General features: G+C 49.7%; 1 protein-coding gene across 1 annotated transcript in view; it reads right to left on the bottom strand.

Moving 5' to 3' along the window:
* Positions 1 to 20680, bottom strand: part of LOC135248622 (alpha-1,6-mannosylglycoprotein 6-beta-N-acetylglucosaminyltransferase B) — a 135767-nt gene that overhangs the window by 35624 nt on the left and 79463 nt on the right. Inside the window, exon 9 of the mRNA XM_064323443.1 lies at positions 4403 to 4534. Within this exon, the coding sequence (XP_064179513.1) occupies positions 4403 to 4534 (132 nt within the window). The remainder of the gene's footprint in view (positions 1 to 4402; positions 4535 to 20680) is intronic.

Genomic DNA, 20680 nt, shown 5'->3' with positions numbered 1-20680 from the left:
ACACTGCTAGAAGAGGCTGCCACGCACGCTGTTCACACTTGATCCCTTTCATAAAGGAAGGGCTGATCCGATGCTAAGCACGGAAATCTCTGGAAAGACTGCTGGAATCCATCCCTATAACCCTGGCTGCTCCCTCTAGGACACCTTCTCTCTCTCTCTCTCTCTCTCTCTCTCTGCCTCTCCTCTCCCCTCCTCTTATTTTACCCTCCCCTTGTACGAGACCGCACACATATTAGCTTTCGGCTCAACGGCTATTAAAAGCTTCCACAGAAATATAATGAGGGCCAGATCAAACAGGGCCATTTATTACGGCTGCAAAAGAGTTTACCCAGGAAATTCACTCGTTCTGTAAGGTGCACTAAGCCAGCCAAGCCCAGACCCCCACTTCGCACATTTTCCGTGTATAAAATCCGCAAACGGGGGCTAAGATTGCTCAGCCAATCAGAGAGCAGAAAAGGCATGCCTGGTGGAAATGCCTGGGGGGGGGGGGGTGAAATCCTTCTTACATTACACTGTTATGAAATGTTCTGTTGCCGTTCCATTTACAATTTATACCGCTGGTTCCGCGATAGGGGATGAATAACGTAATTACGAAAATACCGTTATTTACTTTAGATAAACATGGAATCGTGCTGCCCCCCCGCCCCCCCCCCCCCCCAGCGGTTGTGACCCTAAAACAACCGCATAAGCGTTTATGCTTCGGGTCGGCCCTGATCAAGTAAGCAGTCGCATGGGATTAACCGTGTGGCGGAAGCAGAACAGCCTGCCGATCTGCAGCGAGTTCGCTGGGCTTTTTTACCTGCGTTCATCCGCACTATTCAGATTCCACAGTAGCTCTAATTTGCTTTAATTTGCTGCTTTTCTTCCTCCCCGGGCGCAGCAGAGCATCCGCCTCCTGTGTGTTTTGCCATTGAGCGCGAACGCCAAAGATAAAAAAAGGGCTTCCTCGTCGCCGTCAGTGTTCCTTTCAGTGTTTATCTTGCGAAACTCAGAGAGGTTCGGTTTCGCCTGATGCATCTCGCACCGTCGCTGGTAATTGGTCCCAAAAAGCAGCCATCGTGCCACACTGGGGGGCGGTGGGGGGGGGGGGCTTCCAGCTGCTCTTTAGAGGCCTTTAGATTGCTAATTATTATCAAAGACGACTTAAACCCCTGTTTGCTTTTCTTTACGTGTCCATTGTGTATATTTCAGCGTCGCTGTGAATAATAACTGGCTTTTTTTTTTTTTTTTCCCTAACGCCGCTGAGACCCTGGGCCTCTTATATTTACCGTCGTCGGTGTTAACACAGCGCTGCAATGTGCGCGGGAAACGCAACCGACACTCCGTGCCAAAGTGGAGCAGAATCAATTATCTCTCAGAGGCAATTGAAAACAACTCGGTTTTTTTTTTTAATGCACAGCACACATCGCACCCGCGAGACAGCCAAAGCGACTCTCATCCCGAAACTCACTGGCTGACAGAAAAATAAAATGAGAGAGAGAGAGAGAGAGAGAGAGTGAGAGAGAGAGAGAGACAGAGAGAGAGGGAGGGAGAGAGAGAGAGAGAGAGCGCGAGAGAGAGAGAGAGAGTGAGAGAGAGAGAGAGAGAGCGAGTGAGTGAGAGAGAGAGAGAGCGAGTGAGTGAGAGAGAGAGAGAGAGAGAGAGAGACAGAGAGAGAGGGAGGGAGAGAGAGGGAGAGAGAGAGCGAGAGAGAGTGTATATATATATATATATACATATACATGTATATATATACATGTATATGTATATATATATATATGTATATGTATGCGTGTGTATGTGTACATGTATATAATATAATTAATTCAATTCAGTTAACTTAATAGATAAGTATTATGTTCCTATCATTTGTGCTGTTATCGTTGTTGCTGCTTGTCTTCTTTTTTCCTTTTGATTATATATTCTTACTGTAGTTGATTGCTGTTGTCACTACGCTTTGGCAATATGTATTTTTAAATATGTCATGCCAATAAAGCATTTGAATTTGAATTTGAATTTGAGAGAGAGAGAGAGAGAGAGAGTGAGAGAGAGAGAGAGAGAGAGCGATCAACGCAAACATTTCGTCGTCGCCTCCACGCAGCAGGGCAGTGAGCCGCGGTGACGTGAGGACCTTGCGGTACCCCTCGGCGTTTTCGGCTGACCAGCTGAAGGAACGAAAGGTGGGGGGGGGTTTAGATCGGCAGAGAGATCTCCACGGTCACACGGCATCCTAAAAAAAAAAAAAAAAACACGGCGCTCTTATCTTGCACGGCGCGGCGCAGCGAACCAAGGGGGGAGAGGCGCGAAACTAGCGTAAAGAGTGACATATAACACAGCGATGGCGGATGCTAGTTCAGGTTTACCCAGTCCCAGCATGGCTAGATCTCGTGCAAACAGATAAGCCGTCCCCCCCCTACTCGGTGGAAGAATAATCCGTTTAAAAAAAAACCGCGTGGCGATTTAAGCCACTGCTGGGATGTCTCACTAAGATCAAAGCGAAGGCTGACTTAAGGTTAAATGATTATTATTCAGCCTGGGCCACGGCTCCTGTGCACAGGAGTCCCCGGCAGAGCAGATCTGGCCCGTCTCCCAGAAGGAGTCCCCTTTTTGGGAATGAGTAGACACGTACAATTAATCACGCCCCTGGGACACAGCTGGGAGCGACCAGTGCACCCCCCTCGCCCGGTCCGTCCCAGACAACAGTCCCGCCGTTCCGCTGTCCTGTCGCTCTCCATCCAAAAAGAGGGGGAGCGGCTGCGGGGGTTGGGGGTGGTGGGGGCTAGACCCTTCCTCTCGGCCCTGTCAGGACCGTAAATTCAGCGCGGGGGGGATCGATGCCGGCCCGCTGCTATCTGATAGGTTTGATTTAGGACGGGGCTCCTATCGCCATTCAGCATCTTTAACGGCCGGCGCGGAAATTAAAAGTATTGGGAGCCCGTCGCACCGAAGCACTATTAATGAAGCAGTGCGGCGCACACGCATAAAACTGGAGTGATTAAAGCAGCCTCGAAGGGCTCGGCGCGCTCTGATGCTGATTAACGATGTCTTTCGGCTTCCAGGAGAGGTGTGTGTGTGTGTGTGTGTGTGTGTGTGTGTGGCGTGCTGTCACAGGTGATCTAGAGGCCCACGTGAATGGGAACAGATGGACAAATAGAACGAATTCTGCGCCAACACACGGAAGCTTCAGTTAATATATAATAAAATCATAATTATTTGCGAAGCAGTGGATTCCTTATAAACCCCCGTTTTACTACGAGATAACGTGCTAGTGCTGTCTGCCAATATCGGGCTTGCATGTGCATATTTGCATTGCAATTTAAAGCAACTTTAAACAAACGCAAAATATATATTAAAAAGGTAATCCATAAAGGTTTTCAGAACAAAATCAGTGTACAACAGTGAATGGGTTATTAGACAGGAAGGGAAGAATGGGTGCAACTGCAAGGCTGCTGGATGAAACTATTTCACATATTCCTGCTCATCATCATCATCATCATCAACAACAACAACGGCAACAGCAACAGAGAAAATGAGAAATATTCTGCGATTTTTCGTGGAGAAGCTGTGAAGCTGGCGGCGAACTCCACCGCACCTCCACTCCCACTCAGCCTCTCTGGGCGGCGTGCGATCGCGGTTTTTTCATTTTTTTCATTTTTTAAAAATAAATACACGGCGTAGGTTGGGCCTGTTCCGCCGTCTGAAGTCAAGCGAGGCGAGCGATCCGCTACTCCGAGACGGAACTCTTCACCCCCCCCCAAAACACCCCCCCACCCCCCCCCCCCTTCTCTCTCCCCAGCACTCGAATCAATACTGGTATTCTCACTGCGGAGCGGCAACAAGAATTACAATATTAATCTGCTGACGGGGGCGTTACAGCGAGCCACAAGTCATGACGCTCGAGCGCGCCGTCTCTGGATGCCGAATAAATGCGCAGATGGAAGGGGGAGCGAGGGGGGGGGGGGGGGTGGGCGGGGGCGGGTGTGGGATCCAGCGCAACTCTCCCATGCAGATCTACTTCGGTATCGGCGGGGTTGGAAATGAAAACGCAATTTATTTTATTTTTTTTTTGGCGCCGTTAAAACACACCGCTGAGGGCGTTTGTCTTCGATCCTCCCCCCCTCAGGCGCTCTCAGAGCAACCCGATAAAGAGAAAGGGGGGGGGGGCGGGGGGGGGGGGATGTTTCACAGATGTGCACTGGATTAACAGCCAGACTGAGTTACGGCCGAGGAGGACACCAAATCCCATTCAGCCAATAATCAACACATAATAGTCCCATAAACTCCGGCCATAAACAAGGGCTGAAATTAGATGTCTCACATGCTCATGCATCATAGCTACTGGCCCGCAGACACTGGGCATCGTCGGAAGGGGCGGGGGGGGGGCGGACTGGGGGGGGGGGGGGTTGGGCGGAGGTTTACTGACTTGTGCTTCTTCAGAGAGAGGCCCATGTGCTGCTTCATCTGCTGCAGTCCATGGTAGTCAGTGTAGATGAGGTCAAAGGGCAAAGGTCCTGTCAGGGGGCAGCTTCCTCTTCCTGGGGGAACGCCAAGAAACCTGCAACACAAAATTGTCGGTTATTATTATTATTATTATTATTATTATCCTAGTAGTAGTTAGTGGTAGTTAGTAATAGTTAATAGCAATAGTAGTTAGTGGTAGTTAATAGTAGTACTAGTAACATTGCTAGTAATAGTAGTAGCACTACTATTAGTGCATCAGAAACCCGATCTACCTAGAAGTGAAAAGCAATACAAGCTCTACACCCACTGCAACCAGGGACCCTCTCATTTAATCTGGGAATATATCAGGGTGATGACTGGCTGGCACAGTCTGCCTGGTGTGTGTGTTGGGGTACAGTCTGCCTGGTGTGTGTGTTGGGGTACAGTCTGCCTGGTGTGTGTGTTGGGGTACAGTCTGCCTGGTGTGTGTGTTGGGGTACAGTCTGCCTGGTGAGTGTGTCTCATTGGCTGTTGGTCAGCCCTTGCAGGATGCGTCTGGACCCCCTTGATGTCTCGATTTTTAAAAAAGCCAATCAGAACCCTGCTGGTCAGCCCTTCAGGCCAATCGGTATGCAGTATAGCTTTGACGTGGGAGAAGGGGCGGAAGACAGTAACAAAAGGCTGGCATCTCTCCAGCAGCACTTTCGAAAACACACATCTGATCTGTCCGGGCAATATAATTAAACCTGTTGTTATGACAAGCCCCGCTCGCAGATTACCTGTCCGCGTCATCAAGCGAGCATCTTCCATTGCGTTTCACTAGCGACTTTCGTTTACCTGAGGCCAGGAGTCACAGGGGTATCATTAGCGACACAAACGAGATGCCAGAGTTAACAACCCTTCTAACACGCGCACCATAATGTTTGGTACAATATTAATGTTATGTAAATTAGTCATCTTTAATACTTGGTCACATGTCATTTTGCATGTAATGATTGCTTGAAGCTAACTGTAGCTTGGCAATGTTGGTTAAATGACCGTGACAATGACAAAGAAATGTAATGTTTCAGGTGATAGAACGGCACAGATTGGGCTGTGCTAAGGGGACTGTCTGAGGGACGATCCCAGTTGTCCATCGAGTCACTTTAGAGCTAGCCGGCCCAATTCAGCATAATTACCTATCAAGCCACAAAATGGCCAATTTGTCAGTCCTTAACAGAAATGCATGTCGGACAAGAGAATGACACAAGAACATTAAAACAAGTTACAAATGAAAGAAAGCCACTTAGCCTGTCTTACTCCTTTGCCACAAGCTTATCAGCCCTGGAAAAAGAGGAAGTTGTTTTGTTGAAGGATTGGGCTCTGTAATTGGTTTCAAACTGCCACAGCTGCCAAAAAATGCAAAATGAGCTCCACATGAACCTCCGCAGCACAAAAACTACAATCTGGGTTTCGACTTTCTGCTGCAATTCTTCAAAAAACCCTTCACGCCGAAATAAACTTTTGAAAATGTAAATTACGTGTCACGTGACACTGAATCATGCTAATTTGGTGACACTGGTAATTTGTATTTGTCCTAATACTGTAGCTCGTTCTTCTGCCCAGTTGGCTTTGCAGAGGTTAGGTGTTCACTGTGTGAACTAAACTGTGTTCTTGGCTAGAAATAGCTGTACAAAATAAGTACTGTATCTTACTGAACCTGTGTTTAGTAGTTGTCTATGACCATGAAATGCACTTTTGGTACATCGCTTTGGATAAAAGCATCTGCCAAATAAATGTAATGTAAATGTAAATGTAAATGTAATGTAAATGTAATGTAAATGTAAATGTAAATGTAATGTAATGTAATGTAATGTAATGTAATGTAATGTAATGTAAATGTAATGTAATGTAAATGTAATGTAAATGTAAATGTAATGCTGTGAGGGACAGGAGATGCCGGGAGATCATGCCGTTACTATTGGTCAATGCTCTACAGCAGCCTGCTAATTCTAGGAGTCGTATCTTACGACACGCCATAGCCTTCAAGAAAGCCAATGTGTGCCTCTAACTGGGCTTGTAACCGAAAGGTCATAGGTTCAATTCCTGGGTAGGACATTGCTGTTGTACCATTGAGGAAAGGTACGTAGCCTGCATTGCTCTTCAGTATGTATCTAGCCGTATGAAAAATAATGATAATAAATGGATGCTGTGTAAAAAGTTGTGTAAGTCGTTCTGGATAAGAGCGTCTGCTAAATGCCTCTAATGTAATGTAATGTAATGACAAAAGGTCTAGTGGAGCAAAGCCTACAGAAGTCACCCTTCAGGCAGACTGGGGCTTTTTACAGAAACATCAGATGTGCCGGATCCAGTCCTGAACGTTCCCTATGACAGGGCCTCCCTGCCCACTCTCACTCTCACGCTCTCACAGAGCTCCTGCAGCAGAGCTTTTGTCATACCCTCCCGCTCGTTCCGTTTTAGCCCACATAATAGCCATCGCTACAAAAGGAAAATTCAGCAGAAAAGTTCCTACAAAAAGGGCTGGAAATTGACGTTCCTTTTCTGGCTTCTCGGAAACCGTCACTGTGGTAGATTTCCTGAGCTGAGACAATGAGGGCGGCTAACAACCAGTAAAAAAAAATACTATTCGACAGCTAATAAGAAGCGAATTGGGGGAGAGACGTTCAAGAATGAAACCACAATGGCAAAAAATAAAACATGGTCGACAGAAGCAATAACACACGCTGGATGGAAGTGGAAGATGCGTTTAGTGAGCTTTGGGGGGGACGTGAATGTTTATTTCACCTATCCTCCCTCCTGGACAAACAAACAAGAGAAGCGCAGTAAGCAGAAAGATACTGTATAGCCAGGCTAGCACAAAGGTAAGCACATTTGTATGTTCTCAGCAATAAAAAAAACTCTGAGAAAACCTACAAAGAATATAGCAAAAATGGTATGGTAGTCAGTTCGTTCTTGTCCTGAGGTTACAGATAGATAGTTGTGAGCCGGTCCTGGCCCCAGCCATTCCTAAGTAGACACCATCTAGCATACAGTAACACCTGCTCCTGAAGTACCCTGGTTTCCAACTGTCAAAAAACTTTTTTTGTGCACTCTGAATATAAGCCTTTTTGATGCAGGGCTGACAGGTTTTTTTTTTTTTTGCCACTCAAAGAAAGGAGTAGAAAACAAGAAGCCAGACAGACTTCTGCGATGCATTGATTTCCACCAGTCCGTGCTGAAAGGGAGTCTGCCCCTCGGTTCTGTCTGGTGTCACCACGTTAACATTTATCAGACCATTTTCTTTTCACCAGAGCGGCAGATCCATGCACTGCCCTCCCTGGAGGCGATAGTTAAGTCCATTTTAACTGCATCAGGGCGAGACCTTTGACCTGTTTGCTCTTCTAATTGATTTCGAGTTCAGCATTTTTCTTTCGAGTCTAAAGGACCCTTTATCGAAGGGCAGTATTCTATACCGTAGTTTCTTCAGATTTTTCTCCGGTACATTTCTTTGATTTTTAAAAAATTTTTTTAGCTTTCTCTTGTGCTTAAAGTACATCCATACAGAAGTAAGTTCCACGCTGTTCCACGCTCCAGGTGAAATGCACAATGGATTAGTCCAGATCAATCAATCAATCAATGCCATCAGTTTTTTTCCCACATTGTCAACTACAGTCCTTATGGCAGCAATATGAAAACCGGAGATTACACATAAAAGCTCTATTTTCTATCTACTTAAAAGTCCTATGTACGTAACAACGGTTTGGAAAAAAAAAAATTCCTGCTATTACAGTGAACACTCAATGCATCGTAATAACCGTGACATAAATGGTTCGAATAAAAGCAGTGCATGTCACTCGGTACAGAGACTGCTCTGTGTCTCATTTTGCTCCACACGTCATAATAAAGTCTCCCCGTCTGAAATGCAGGCAGCACACTGTGGCAGCTTTTTGGCAGGACCGCAACAGCGGGGCCAGCCCTACAAACGCAAACGTCTGTGACTGACTGAGTGACTGACTGAGTGACTGAGTGAGTGATGCAGTTACACCATTGGTCAGCCGAGTTATGACGTTACACCATCGGTCAGCCTGGGGTCCAGCCATATACTAGGTTTTGACCTGGTCTTGTTTTTTTTTACGGATCATTCTGGAACACATGGACTGTCCAGCTTGCCTCTTTTCACACAAGAGATTAGCAGCTGCAGAGCAACCAGTTACCAGCCCCTCTTAAACAAAAATAAAAAATCAAATGAAAATAAAACATGCTTCCGGGACCCTTGTTTGTCGGCTGAGCCTGTCGTCCACCTCTGCCCAAAAAAAAAAAAACATGCCAGCCGACGCTCGAGTGGAAATGGCTGCGGGCGAGCGACAGAAAGGGGCACTCCGATTCGGCGGGCAGATGCCAGCGGCTCTGCCACCCGCTCCAGCTGACACGCGGGCATTAGCATTTCAAACCGGCCTCCGCCGCTGCCGCCGCCGCCGCCCAGTCACACACACCTGCCACACACACCAGTCACACACACCTGCCACACACACCTGCCACACACACCAGTCACACACACCAGTCACACACACCTGCCACACACACCAGTCACACACACCTGCTACACACACCAGTCACACGCACCTGCCACACGCACCAGTCACACACACCTGCCACACACACCAGTCACACACACCTGCCACACACACCAGTCACACACACCAGTCACACACACCAGTCACACACACCTGCCACACACACCAGTCACACACACCTGCCACACACACCTGCCACACACACCAGTCACACACACCTGCCACACACACCAGCCACACCGCTGAGCTCCCCCAGCCCGGGTCCCTGATCGCAGGCCTGCACTCTGCCACCCCCGTCCCCCCGCTACGCTACCCCCGCCCCCACCCCGCTGGGCCTGCTGATGCAAGCACTGAGAAACGGTCATCAGGGTCATCAAGTTTTTTTCCCTCCTTTTTTTGGCTTTGTAATGGGGAAATTATTTTTTATTTTTTTATTTTTCCTAACAAAGGCAGACCGCTTCATGCCCATTTGCGGGCTCGCAGCATCGTCGGGGAAGAGGATAATCGTCTCGTTCGGAGAATTCTGCGTGACTGAGCGGAATTTTTTTAAAGGCAAGGCCAGGTTTTACCTCTCCGCGCACCTGCCCCCTCGACTCACCGGAACGCCGGCGCGCGCAGAACGCTTCCGGCGCGGCGAGCGATCGCCCGGCCCGCGTCGCCGGAGATCCACCGAACTCAGCCGTGGCCGAAACCGCCGTCAGAGTCTGAACTAGAACAAAAAGCTGTACGGCTGCAGAGAGCGCGCGCTCCGTCTGCGCCAGTCGCTTACAGCAAACACATGCAAATCTCTTTGTGCCGAAATGCACTCAATCAAACCGCGCTGCTCGTGAAGCAGACGCACAAACATGACAAATTGCTTATCGCCCAACATGACAGCCAGTCATGTTATATCCTGAAAAGCAGCGTTTAAGATACTAGACAAAAATACCTACGTATAGGCACTAGACAGCATAAGCAGTACTATTTGCAAAAATACTGTTATCTTCCACATATGCAAACCCTCCTTCTTCGGTGTATTTATCTGAAAAGATAAACAGTGAAACAACCACTTATCTTAACGGTAGTTAATTTCAAGGGTTTCCTTGATGCTGGAAATCGCACGGAAAGAAAGATATCTTCAGCTCGGGAGAACGCTTCAGATAGCGATTTTAGCTTAGGAGGCATGCACAGTGTTCACTCATCCTGGCATGTCTCGCAACAAACACCACCGCGGTGTGACTAACGCTCGGAAATCCACGGAAACAAAAGAAAATAAGTGGCTTGATTAATTTACTCGAACGGATTCTCTCAAAACACCTCCTCGTTATTACACTAAAAGGAATTCTTCAGATATGAAATTGCATTAGTTAGCGCCTAATTGAGTCGGTTTTCTGGCACAGAAATTTTTACACAGCCCAGAGCCCACTGTTCAATTTGTTCTCACAAAGAATCCCATTGTTCTATGTCATTAAAAGGCTTTTAGTCCAACCATGCATCCTCCTAAATCATATTATATGGCCTCTTTTGTAACTGCAACATGCAAGAGGGTGTTGCTGTGTGTGGACGTTTTTTTTTTTTTTAGTTTTTTTTTTTTAATGTTCCCGGTAAGGGTGACACTTTGTGACTCTGTGAGGAAAGAGGCAATTATTTAAACAGCAGGGAGTGAAACTTACAGGCCCCGGCCAAGGCATGGAGGAGATAGCTTCACAGTTACCCCAGCCACCTCCACTGCATCGCATTATATGTCACCCGCATGCACGGTCGTTCACTACAACAAATAGATTTTTTTTTTTTTTTTTTTAACTGCCCATGCCCCATTTTTCTGAAGACGTACACAATAAAAGCATACCGCCTTGACCATCTATGAGCTGTTCAGACATACAATCGTACAGAAACGACTGCCTCTCCGTGCCGTCGGCTTCCAATTCAACAGGCAGCGCCAGCCAGCAGCCCAGCACGGATGTCTGTGTCATTCAATAGAGGTCACCAGACATGGCCACTGTAGGTTTCCGTCTGAGCAAAGGAGATTTTTTCAATCATCACGGTGGGATAAAAGAGAAAGAATTATTCTGAGGCTTCCTCTAGGTTAGTCCAGCGAAGCTGAGGTGTTTTTCTACTTACTCCTCAAGCAAATTTATCTCCTTAATTTAAATCTTTTCAGCACCGGAACAAATGCAACTAAACTGTGAAATAGACGGGGGCATAAAAATGAGGATTGCGTATGGGAGAGATAGATAACAAGTGGGAGAGGAGAGATTGAACTGCCACAGTCCAGTCCAGTCCAGCCCAGCCCAGCCCAGCCCAGTCCAGCCCAGTCCAGTCCAGCCCAGTCCAGTCCAGTCCAGCCCAGCCCAGCCCAGCCCGGCCCGGTCCAGCCCAGCCCAGCCCAGCCCAGCCCAGCCCAGCCCAGCCCCCCTGTCTCTACCCCCTGAGTACATTCGGGTGGATAGCAGTGGATGATTGGCTCACAGGTGGGTCTGCATGTGGTTGTGCTGTTGTGGTGGTGGAGAAACCCCCCCCCCCGCCCCTCTGCCCCCCCGCCCCCCAGCAGGTTAGGGGCCAGGCCTGCAGTGGCAGCTCTGAGTGGAGTTGAGCTGTGGTGGCTCTTCAGTGCTGTCACGGGCTGTCATTCCACTGCCTGTGTCCTCAGAGCAAGCGTGTGTGTGTGCGTGCGTGCGTGGTGTGTGTGGGTGCATGCGTGTGTGTGTGTGCATGTGTGTGTGTGTGTGCGTGTGTGTGTGCGCGCATGCGCGTGTGTGTGTGTGTGTGCGTGTGTGTGTGTGCGTGTGTGTGTGTGTGTGTGTGTGCATGAGTGTGTGTGCGCGTGTGTGTATGCGTGTGTGTGTGCGTGTGTGTGTGTGTGTGCATGCGTGTGTGAGTGCCTGTGTGTGTGTGTGTGTGTGTGTGTGTGTGTGTGCGAGCGTGTGTGTGAGAGATAGAGGATGCTGTTTCCCTGACAGCTCCAGCAGGGTGGGGCTTGGCTGTCTTCTCCCCAGGAGATGCAACAAGGCCTCTCAACTGGAGGCAGAGCCCCTGGGATCAGAGACTGCACACGCTCCATTGCCCTTGTCATATACAACAGGACACGCTGCCTGTGATACTCCAGCACAATAAAACTAAATTATACACAGACGCAAATTATACACAGACACACAGTCCACATAATGGGTCATACTACTTTAAATACACTGCACACACACAGGCCCAATGTAGAGCTTTTTTAAACAACCTTTTTTTTTTTAACCTTAAAGGTCAATATTTCCTTCGTCCTTCGCCTGACCGTACAGGGACACCTACCCACGCGATTATGTTAAAAGCAGAGCCCGAGGAAAGTCAGCGTTCCCTCCAGACCAATTAGCGATTATCCCCGTCGCACATGTTTAAATCAGCCCGGGTAAACAGACGTGACAGGCCCCCCCCCCGGCATCCGGTAGCCACCAGGGTGGAGCGCCAGCGCCTCCCGCTGTGCACGTTTCTCCCGCAGCCGGCCGCCTCGCTCTCCCGCGTGATTGGCCACCTGCAGGGGAGCCAGCGCAGAGCGGAGCGGCCTCATACTCGCCTCCACAGCTAAAAAAACATTTTTATTATAATAATAATAATATATAATAATAATAATAGTAATAATAATAGTAATAGTAATAGTAATAGTAATAGTAATAATAGTAATAATAGTAATAATAATAATAATAATAGTAGTTAAATATGCCGTCTTTCTCTTTCGGCTGACCAGGGCAGAGGCAGTCGATGGGACTTCGACCGTGCAGAGACAAGCCCGCGCCTCGTCGCGGCCCCCCAGATAGACCCACCCATCCCCCCCCCGCCTCCTTCCCCCGCCCGGAGCGATTTCCAGGCCGCAGCGGAGGAAGCCAGTCCCGCTGGCAGGGGGCTCATGCATCACTCTGATTGGACAGTTATTTACACTGTGAGCTGGCACGGGAGGCCGGACCTCAATAAGAGAAAGAGGGGAGGAGGAGGAGGAGGAGAGAGAGAATGATCCTCACGTGGACCACCACAGACCCAGAGCAAGGCCCTCAGCTGCTGCCCCAGTGCATCATGGGAGAGAGCATACGCGGGTGGCCCTCCGAGTCAAATCGTTGCCAACAGCATGATGTGAATGCTTGACGCGAAAGTTTTTTCCCTATTAATTTTTCCTCTCTCCACAAGTCCTGCCAGAAATAATACAATGACTGACAGATGGAGAGATGGAGAGAAATGTTTTGGATTGTATCTGTGTTTTTCCCCGCATATGCATATATCCATAATTATCTCGCTAACTTTTTTTTCTTTCCCTTTGGCAAAACACTTCCCCGCTGTCAGCAAACAGTGACTTGGAACTCCAGTCAAATCTCTCTAAATCACGATAAATAAGGTTTCACAGTTTCTCAGCCTGATTCTGAAGAATGTACTGTATTACTGTACACGCTGTGACTAATAGAATTTTATATAGATTCCTTCTGAGGCAGCACCCATTTATAAAGTGGCTGGTCAATCCGCTTGCATTTCAGGGACATTTCATGAAACTGCTGCCATCATGCATGCGTGTGTGTGTGTGTGTGTGTGTGTGTGTGTGTGTGTGTGTGTGCGAGCATGCGTGTGTGTTTGTGTGTGTGTGTGTGTGAGCGTGCATGTGTGTGTGTGTGGTGGGGCGTGTGGGCGTGTGGCGTGTGTGTGCGTGTGTGTGTGTGTGTGTGTGTGTGCGAGCATGCGTGTGTGTTTGTGTGTGTGTGTGTGTGAGCGTGCTGTGTGTGTGTGTGGGCGTGTGTGTGTGTGCGAGCATGCGTGTGTGTGTGTGTGTGTGTGTGTGCGAGCATGCGTGTGTGTTTGTGTGTGTGTGTGTGTGAGCGTGCATGTGTGTGTGTGTGGGTGTGTGGGCGTGTGGGCGTGTGGGCGTGTGTGTGTGTGTGTGTGTGTGTGTGTGTGTTTTATATGTGTAGTAGTGTTTGAAAAGCATGGCGACTGGATGCCAAATCCTGCGGACTCAAGGCATGTCTTGGTAGGCCCATGCAGAGGCCTTTTGAGTGGCAGGTGCTCAAAGAGAGGAAAGGGCACACGAACACAGAAAACTGTTTTTTCATCCAGTTATCATACAGAACAGGTTTTACCAAAATTAATGAATGAAAATTAATGATAGCAACAATAATATAAATATATATAAATTTTTTAAATCAAATTAAAGGGGCACATCTGGCACTTGGGGCACGAGCCCCTGCAACCCCTCCACCCTACCCCCCCGCGTGCCTGGGTCTTGGCGCAGGCGGAAATCCTCACAGATCAGGACTGACATCGTTTCTGACGCAGGCTATGAAAAGCAAGTAGCGTGTGATTCGGTTTGGGTCACAGACACTTGGTTCAGATTTACTGACACGTGTCTGTTCTGCCTCTGTCAGCTCCAGTTCTTTAGCCTGTCGAAGCAACGAACACAGACGTGTTCCTGAACATGCAAACCTGAACACATAGACCTGAACACACAGTCCTGAACACACAGACCTGAAACACACAGTCCTGAAACACACAGTCCTGAACACACAGACCTGAACACACTGCCCACAGACCTGAACACACAGACCCGAACACACAGTCCTGAACACACAAACCAGCTGACCACACATAAGCCTACACACACACACACACACACACACACACACACACACACAAAAACGCAGGTAACCGCTCTTTGGCTGTCTCACCCATTTGATATTTCCAGGATTTCAAATTTCAGAAATCATTTCAATTAAGCACAGCAGATAATGATCAAACAGCCTGCTGGCAGTACCCGTGACGACATGCGCACATGCTGATAAAAGGTTTAAGGAGCACGTAGCTACACTGCCTGCGTAAACAAACCAAAAATAAATCTTTGAGAAGCGTCTCTGTTTTTCTCTCTTAACTCACAAGAGCCAACACACTGGTACAAAGACAAGGCGCAAGCAGACACTAAAACCATCCTCGACAGATCAAGTACTGAAATGAGTCTCATTACAGAACGTCTGTACAAATAGCACAAAAGATTGTTATTACTTTCTGGTTGTCTGCATCTCGCATAATACAATTACATCCCCGGTTTGCTGCAAGTGCAAGTCAGATTTATTACTTATTGCAACAAACAGATCTACCCACTCAACTTAATTTCAAGCCTGGCTGCTCTCAGATGGGTCAATTTGTTCTTATTGAGATATGGACATTTCCTCTCAGGATGACATTAGTTTGACCCCACTTTTAGGGTTAATCTCTGTGTAAAGAAAAAGGATGCGGACGTGGCCGGTGTCAATCAAATACATGGGAAAACATCAGGCAAATCTTATTACTGTGAAATGGGAGACGACAGGATCCTTCAAAAAAAACATAATGGTGGAATACAGTCTCCCTGGGGCGACGATACGTCGTTTATCCTACTCCACGGCAGTTTGAATTCATGACGGAGCTCCGCACGGAAGATAGCGAGTTCAAATTTCGGACAAACCGCTTTAGCTTGCGAACGTGAAACAACGACCGTGTTTGCTCTGAAACGAAGAGACCCTACGAAACGAACAAAATGAACAAATACCAACCCCAATGCACATAATTGTATTTCACAAGGCTCACAAAACCTCTACATGTTTTTTTTCTCCCCCCCCCCCCCCCAAGAACCTTAATTGGATTTGTAAATGGCTCAGAACGCGAATTGCCGCGGCGATAGATCTGCATTTTACTGCAAGCAGCTGAAAATGAACAGCAGTAAAAAAAATAAATAAAATAAATAAAGAAATAAATAAACAAAATAAAAAAAACCTCACCGTGGTCCGTATTACACCAGAGAGAACACGTCTGCTCAGGCTGTCTGCTGGCGAAGCCTAAGAGCTCAGGGGAGGGAGAGATGGAAGTACCGTCTCTGGCCCCTCCCCCCGCCCCCCCCCCACAGGGGGAGCCCTAATACAAAACTAAAAACGGAGAACAGGCGGAGGGTGCGCACACCGCGCTAACCTGGGAAATAATTTAAAGGGCCTCGTTCCTCAGCCTTAATCACCTGGAGCGCCGCCAGGACACGTAGAGCCCGAATCGGTCCTGACAGAGCGCCAGGAAGGGGTCCCCACGCCCGTTTAACGGGTTTCGCAGCCCGGCGCAGGGTAGGGGCGGGGCGGGGAGGGAGGGGAGGGAGCGGCGGGGAGGGGACGGCGTCAGACAGCCGGGGCCGAGGTGTGAGCGCCAGGGGAGAGAGAGATTCGCGGCCGCTGAACAGCGTCAGCGCGGACCGCTCCCATTACATTACAGTGCATTACATTAGAGGCATTCAGCAGACGCTCTTATCCAGAGCGAATTACACAGGATTTACATTACATCCACTTATACAGCTGGATATATACTGAAGCAATTCAGGTTAAGTACCTTTGCTCAAGGGTACGACGGCAGTGTCCTTACCCGGGAATCGAACCTGCGACCTTTCGGTTACGAGCCCAGTTCCTTACCCACTGTGCTACCCTCCACCCGCCGTGCTACACCGTTCGGGCAGGGGGGCTCCCCACGCTAGAGTCTCTGCGGGGCAGCGGAGAGGAGGGAGGGAGGGAGGTGAGGGAGAGAGGGAGGGAGGGAGGGGAGGCGGCACCTCCACACGTCAGCTTCAGAGAGTGAAGCGCACGTCATCTCACCAAACGCCAGAGCGAAACAAACCTGCTTCCTGCTCGCGCTGCCAACGGGTGTTCCCGGATAAGGTCACCAAAAACGGTCAGACCGGTCACGCTCTGAGTCAAACAGGTTCTGACGTGTGCGCCCCCGTGTGGTGCATCAGGCCTCGGTGCATCCTCTTATTGGGTGGGGGGGGGGGGGGGTGTGGGGCAGGAAAGGTGAATCAGTACCACCTCTTCTACCTTCAAGGATTTTATTTTGGGACATGTGAAAACTTTATTGGACTTGAAATGCACCTGGCTAAACCCCCTGCCCATCGCGCAGGGGTCTGCTCTGAATGGAGGCTGTGCTGACTCTCTCCAATCTGAACCGGACTCTTAACGAGCCCAGGCGCCGCAGAGTAACGCGGGAGGAGGTGAAACCAGCACTGGAGCAAGTCATCACATATCGCACATCACCGTAGCTGACACGCCCAGCTGAGCGTCGTCCAATCACTGACCAGGGAACAGCACACTGGTATCACCGCAGCAGAGCATCGTCCAATCACTGACCAGGGAACAGCACACTGGTATCACCGCAGCAGAGCATCGTCCAATCACTGACCAGGGAACAGCACACTGGTATCACCGCAGCAGAGCATCGTCCAATCACTGACCAGGGAACAGCACACTGGTATCACCGCAGCTGAGCATCGTCCAATCACTGACCAGAGAACAGCACACTGTTATCACCGCAGCAGAGCATCGTCCAATCACTGACCAGGGAACACCACACTGTTATCACCGCAGCAGAGCATCGTCCAATCACTGAGCAGGGAACAGCACACTGGTATCACCACAGCTGAGCATCGTCCAATCACTGACCAGAGAACAGCACACTGGTATCACCGCAGCAGAGCGTCGTCCAATCACTGACCAGGGAACAGCACACTGGTATCACCGCAGCAGAGCATCGTCCAATCACTGACCAGGGAACAGCACACTGGTATCACCACAGCTGAGCATCGTCCAATCACTGACCAGAGAACAGCACACTGGTATCACCGCAGCAGAGCGTCGTCCAATCACTGACCAGGGAACAGCACACTGTATCACCGCAGGTAGCAGCTGGTCAATAACTGACCAGGGAACAGCACACTGTACACGCAGCAGAGCTCGTCCAACACTGACCAGGTAACAAGCACACTGTTTCACCGCAGCTGGAGCGTCGGTCATCACTGACCAGGGAACAGCACACTGGTATCACCGCAGCAGAGCGTCGTCCAATCACTGACCAGGGAACAGCACACTGGTATCACCACAGCAGAGCGTCGTCCAATCACTGACCAGGGAACAGCACACTGGTATCACCGCAGCAGAGCGTCGTCCAATCACTGACCAGGGAACAGCACACTGGTATCACCACAGCTGAGCATCGTCCAATCCCTGACCAGGGAACAGCACACTGGTATCACCACAGCTGAGCATCGTCCAATCACTGACCAGAGAACAGCACACTGGTATCACCTCAGCTGAGCATCGTCCAATCACTGACCAGAGAACAGCACACTGGTATCACCGCAGCTGAGCATCGTCCAATCACTGACCAGGGAACAGCATACTGGTATCACCGCAGGTGTCAGCAGACAGGGGAAAAACTCCACGACGGGCCCTCATTTCACACGCAAGGAACACGTCAAACAGGTGCAGCCGAGGGCTCGCGACACAAAACTGTGAAATGTTCAGCTGTTAACAAGCGCATAGTTTCAGCGGCAGCTGCGAAATGCTAAGAGGCGGTTTCACGAGCGCACCAGCCTGCGGTAAGAGAACGAGCGAAACATCCCCGGGAGCGCATTTCGCTACCATAGGCACTTTTAAGTGGGTTACGGGAGATGAAATTACCCAGCGCGCTACGGCTGCTGTACATTTACAAAACACCGCAACGAGCCGCCGCCGTTTAATCCCACAGTTGTGCCAGCAACGGAGTCCCACTTCTCTGTTCTTCGCAAAAACGTCAAAAAGTCTCGCACAGGCACTATTGTAAAAATTGAAATATCGGCAAGCTGCTTAAAAGTTCAGTGCTAGATGGGCTGGAAGGGGTATCAGATGCAATGCAGTGACAGCAAAAGTGAGTACAGCGAAAGCAAAGTAAATGATTGATTTTTAAAAAGTTACGTTGAAGACCTTCGGATGTGTACAAAATGGCCGCCCGTCACAGAAAGACAAGTTTCTTCGCGGCGGGACCGCAGAGCAACACCGGCCCATTCCTTACAGCGGCCCTACGCAAAGCTGCTCTTACAGCGGCCCTACACAAAGCTGCTCTTACAGCGGCCCTACACAAAGCTGCTCTTACAGCGGCCCTACACAAATCTGCTCTTACAGCGGCCCTACACAGAGCTGCTCTTACAGCGGCCCTACACAAAGCTGCTCTTACAGCGGCCCTACACAAAGCTGCTCTTACAGCGGCCCTACACAAATCTGCTCTTACAGCGGCCCTACACAGAGCTGCTCTTACAGCGGCCCTACACAAAGCTGCTCTTACAGCGGCCCTACGCAAAGCTGCTCTTACAGCGGCCCTACGCAAAGCTGCTCTTACAGCGGCCCTACGCAAAGCTGCTCTTACAGCGGCCCTACACAAAGCTGCTCTTACAGCGGCCCTACACAAAGCTGCTCTTACAGCGGCCCTACACAGAGCTGCTCTTACAGCGGCCCTACACAAAGCTGCTCTTACAGCGGCCCTACACAGAGCTGCTCTTACAGCGGCCCTACACAAAGCTGCTCTTACAGCGGCCCTACACAAAGCTGCTCTTACAGCGGCCCTACACAGAGCTGCTCTTACAGCGGCCCTACACAAAGCTGCTCTTACAGCGGCCCTACACAAAGCTGCTCTTACAGCGACCCTACACAAAGCTGCTCTACAGCGGCCCTACACAAAGCTGCTCTTACAGCGGCCCTACACAAAGCTGCTCTTACAGCGGCCCTACACAAAGCTGCTCTTACAGCGGCCCTACACAAAGCTGCTCTTACAGCGGCCCTACACAAAGCTGCTCTTACAGCGGCCCTACACAAAGCTGCTCTTACAGCGGCCCTACACAAAGCTGCTCTTACAGTGGCCCTACACAAAGCTGCTCTTACAGCGGCCCTACACAAAGCTGCTCTTACAGCGGCCCTACACAAAGCTGCTCTTACAGTGGCCCTAACAAAGCTGCTCTTACAGCGGCCCTACACAAAGCTGCTCTTACAGCGGCCCTACACAAAGCTGCTCTTACAGTGGCCCTACACAAAGCTGCTCTTACAGCGGCCCTACACAAAGCTGCTCTTACAGTGGCCCTACACAAAGCTGCTCTTACAGTGGCCCTACACAAATCTGCTCTTACAGCGGCCCTACACAGAGCTGCTCTTACAGCGGCCCTACACAAAGCTGCTCTTACAGCGGCCCTACGCAAAGCTGCTCTTACAGCGGCCCTACGCAAAGCTGCTCTTACAGCGGCCCTACACAAAGCTGCTCTTACAGCGGCCCTACACAAAGCTGCTCTTACAGCGGCCCTACACAAAGCTGCTCTTACAGCGACCCTACACAAAGCTGCTCTTACAGCGGCCCTACACAAAGCTGCTCTTACAGCAGCCCTACACAAAGCTGCTCTTAAAGCGGCCCTACACAAAGCTGCTCTTACAGCGGCCCTACACAAAGCTGCTCTTACAGCGGCCCTACACAAAGCTGCTCTTACAGCGGCCCTACACAAAGCTGCTCTTACAGCGACCCTACACAAAGCTGCTCTTACAGCGGCCCTACACAAAGCTGCTCTTACAGCAGCCCTACACAAAGCTGCTCTTAAAGCGGCCCTACACAAAGCTGCTCTTACAGCGGCCCTACACAAAGCTGCTCTTACAGCGACCCTAAACAAAGCTGCTCTTACAGTGCGAAGCAAAAAAAAAAAAAAAAAAAAAAAAAGCAATAAGGCTGCAAAATGACAAATGTCTGCAGCAGAGAGCCGGGCGGCGCTAAAAACAACATTAACCTTGTTTTCCGGGGGCCCGATAAGCCCTTCAAACCGGAGACGGACGGCGGAGAAAAAAGCGGAGGCGAAGCGCAGTCCGGTGGAGTTTGTGCTCACAGCGCGAGCTCTGATGAAGGAGCAGGGAGAGGAGCGC

The sequence above is a fragment of the Anguilla rostrata genome, chromosome 2 (genome assembly GCF_018555375.3).
Source record: "Anguilla rostrata isolate EN2019 chromosome 2, ASM1855537v3, whole genome shotgun sequence".
In the NCBI taxonomy this organism is placed as follows: Eukaryota; Metazoa; Chordata; class Actinopteri; order Anguilliformes; family Anguillidae; genus Anguilla; species Anguilla rostrata.
This window is presented reverse-complemented; position numbering and strand designations above follow the sequence as displayed.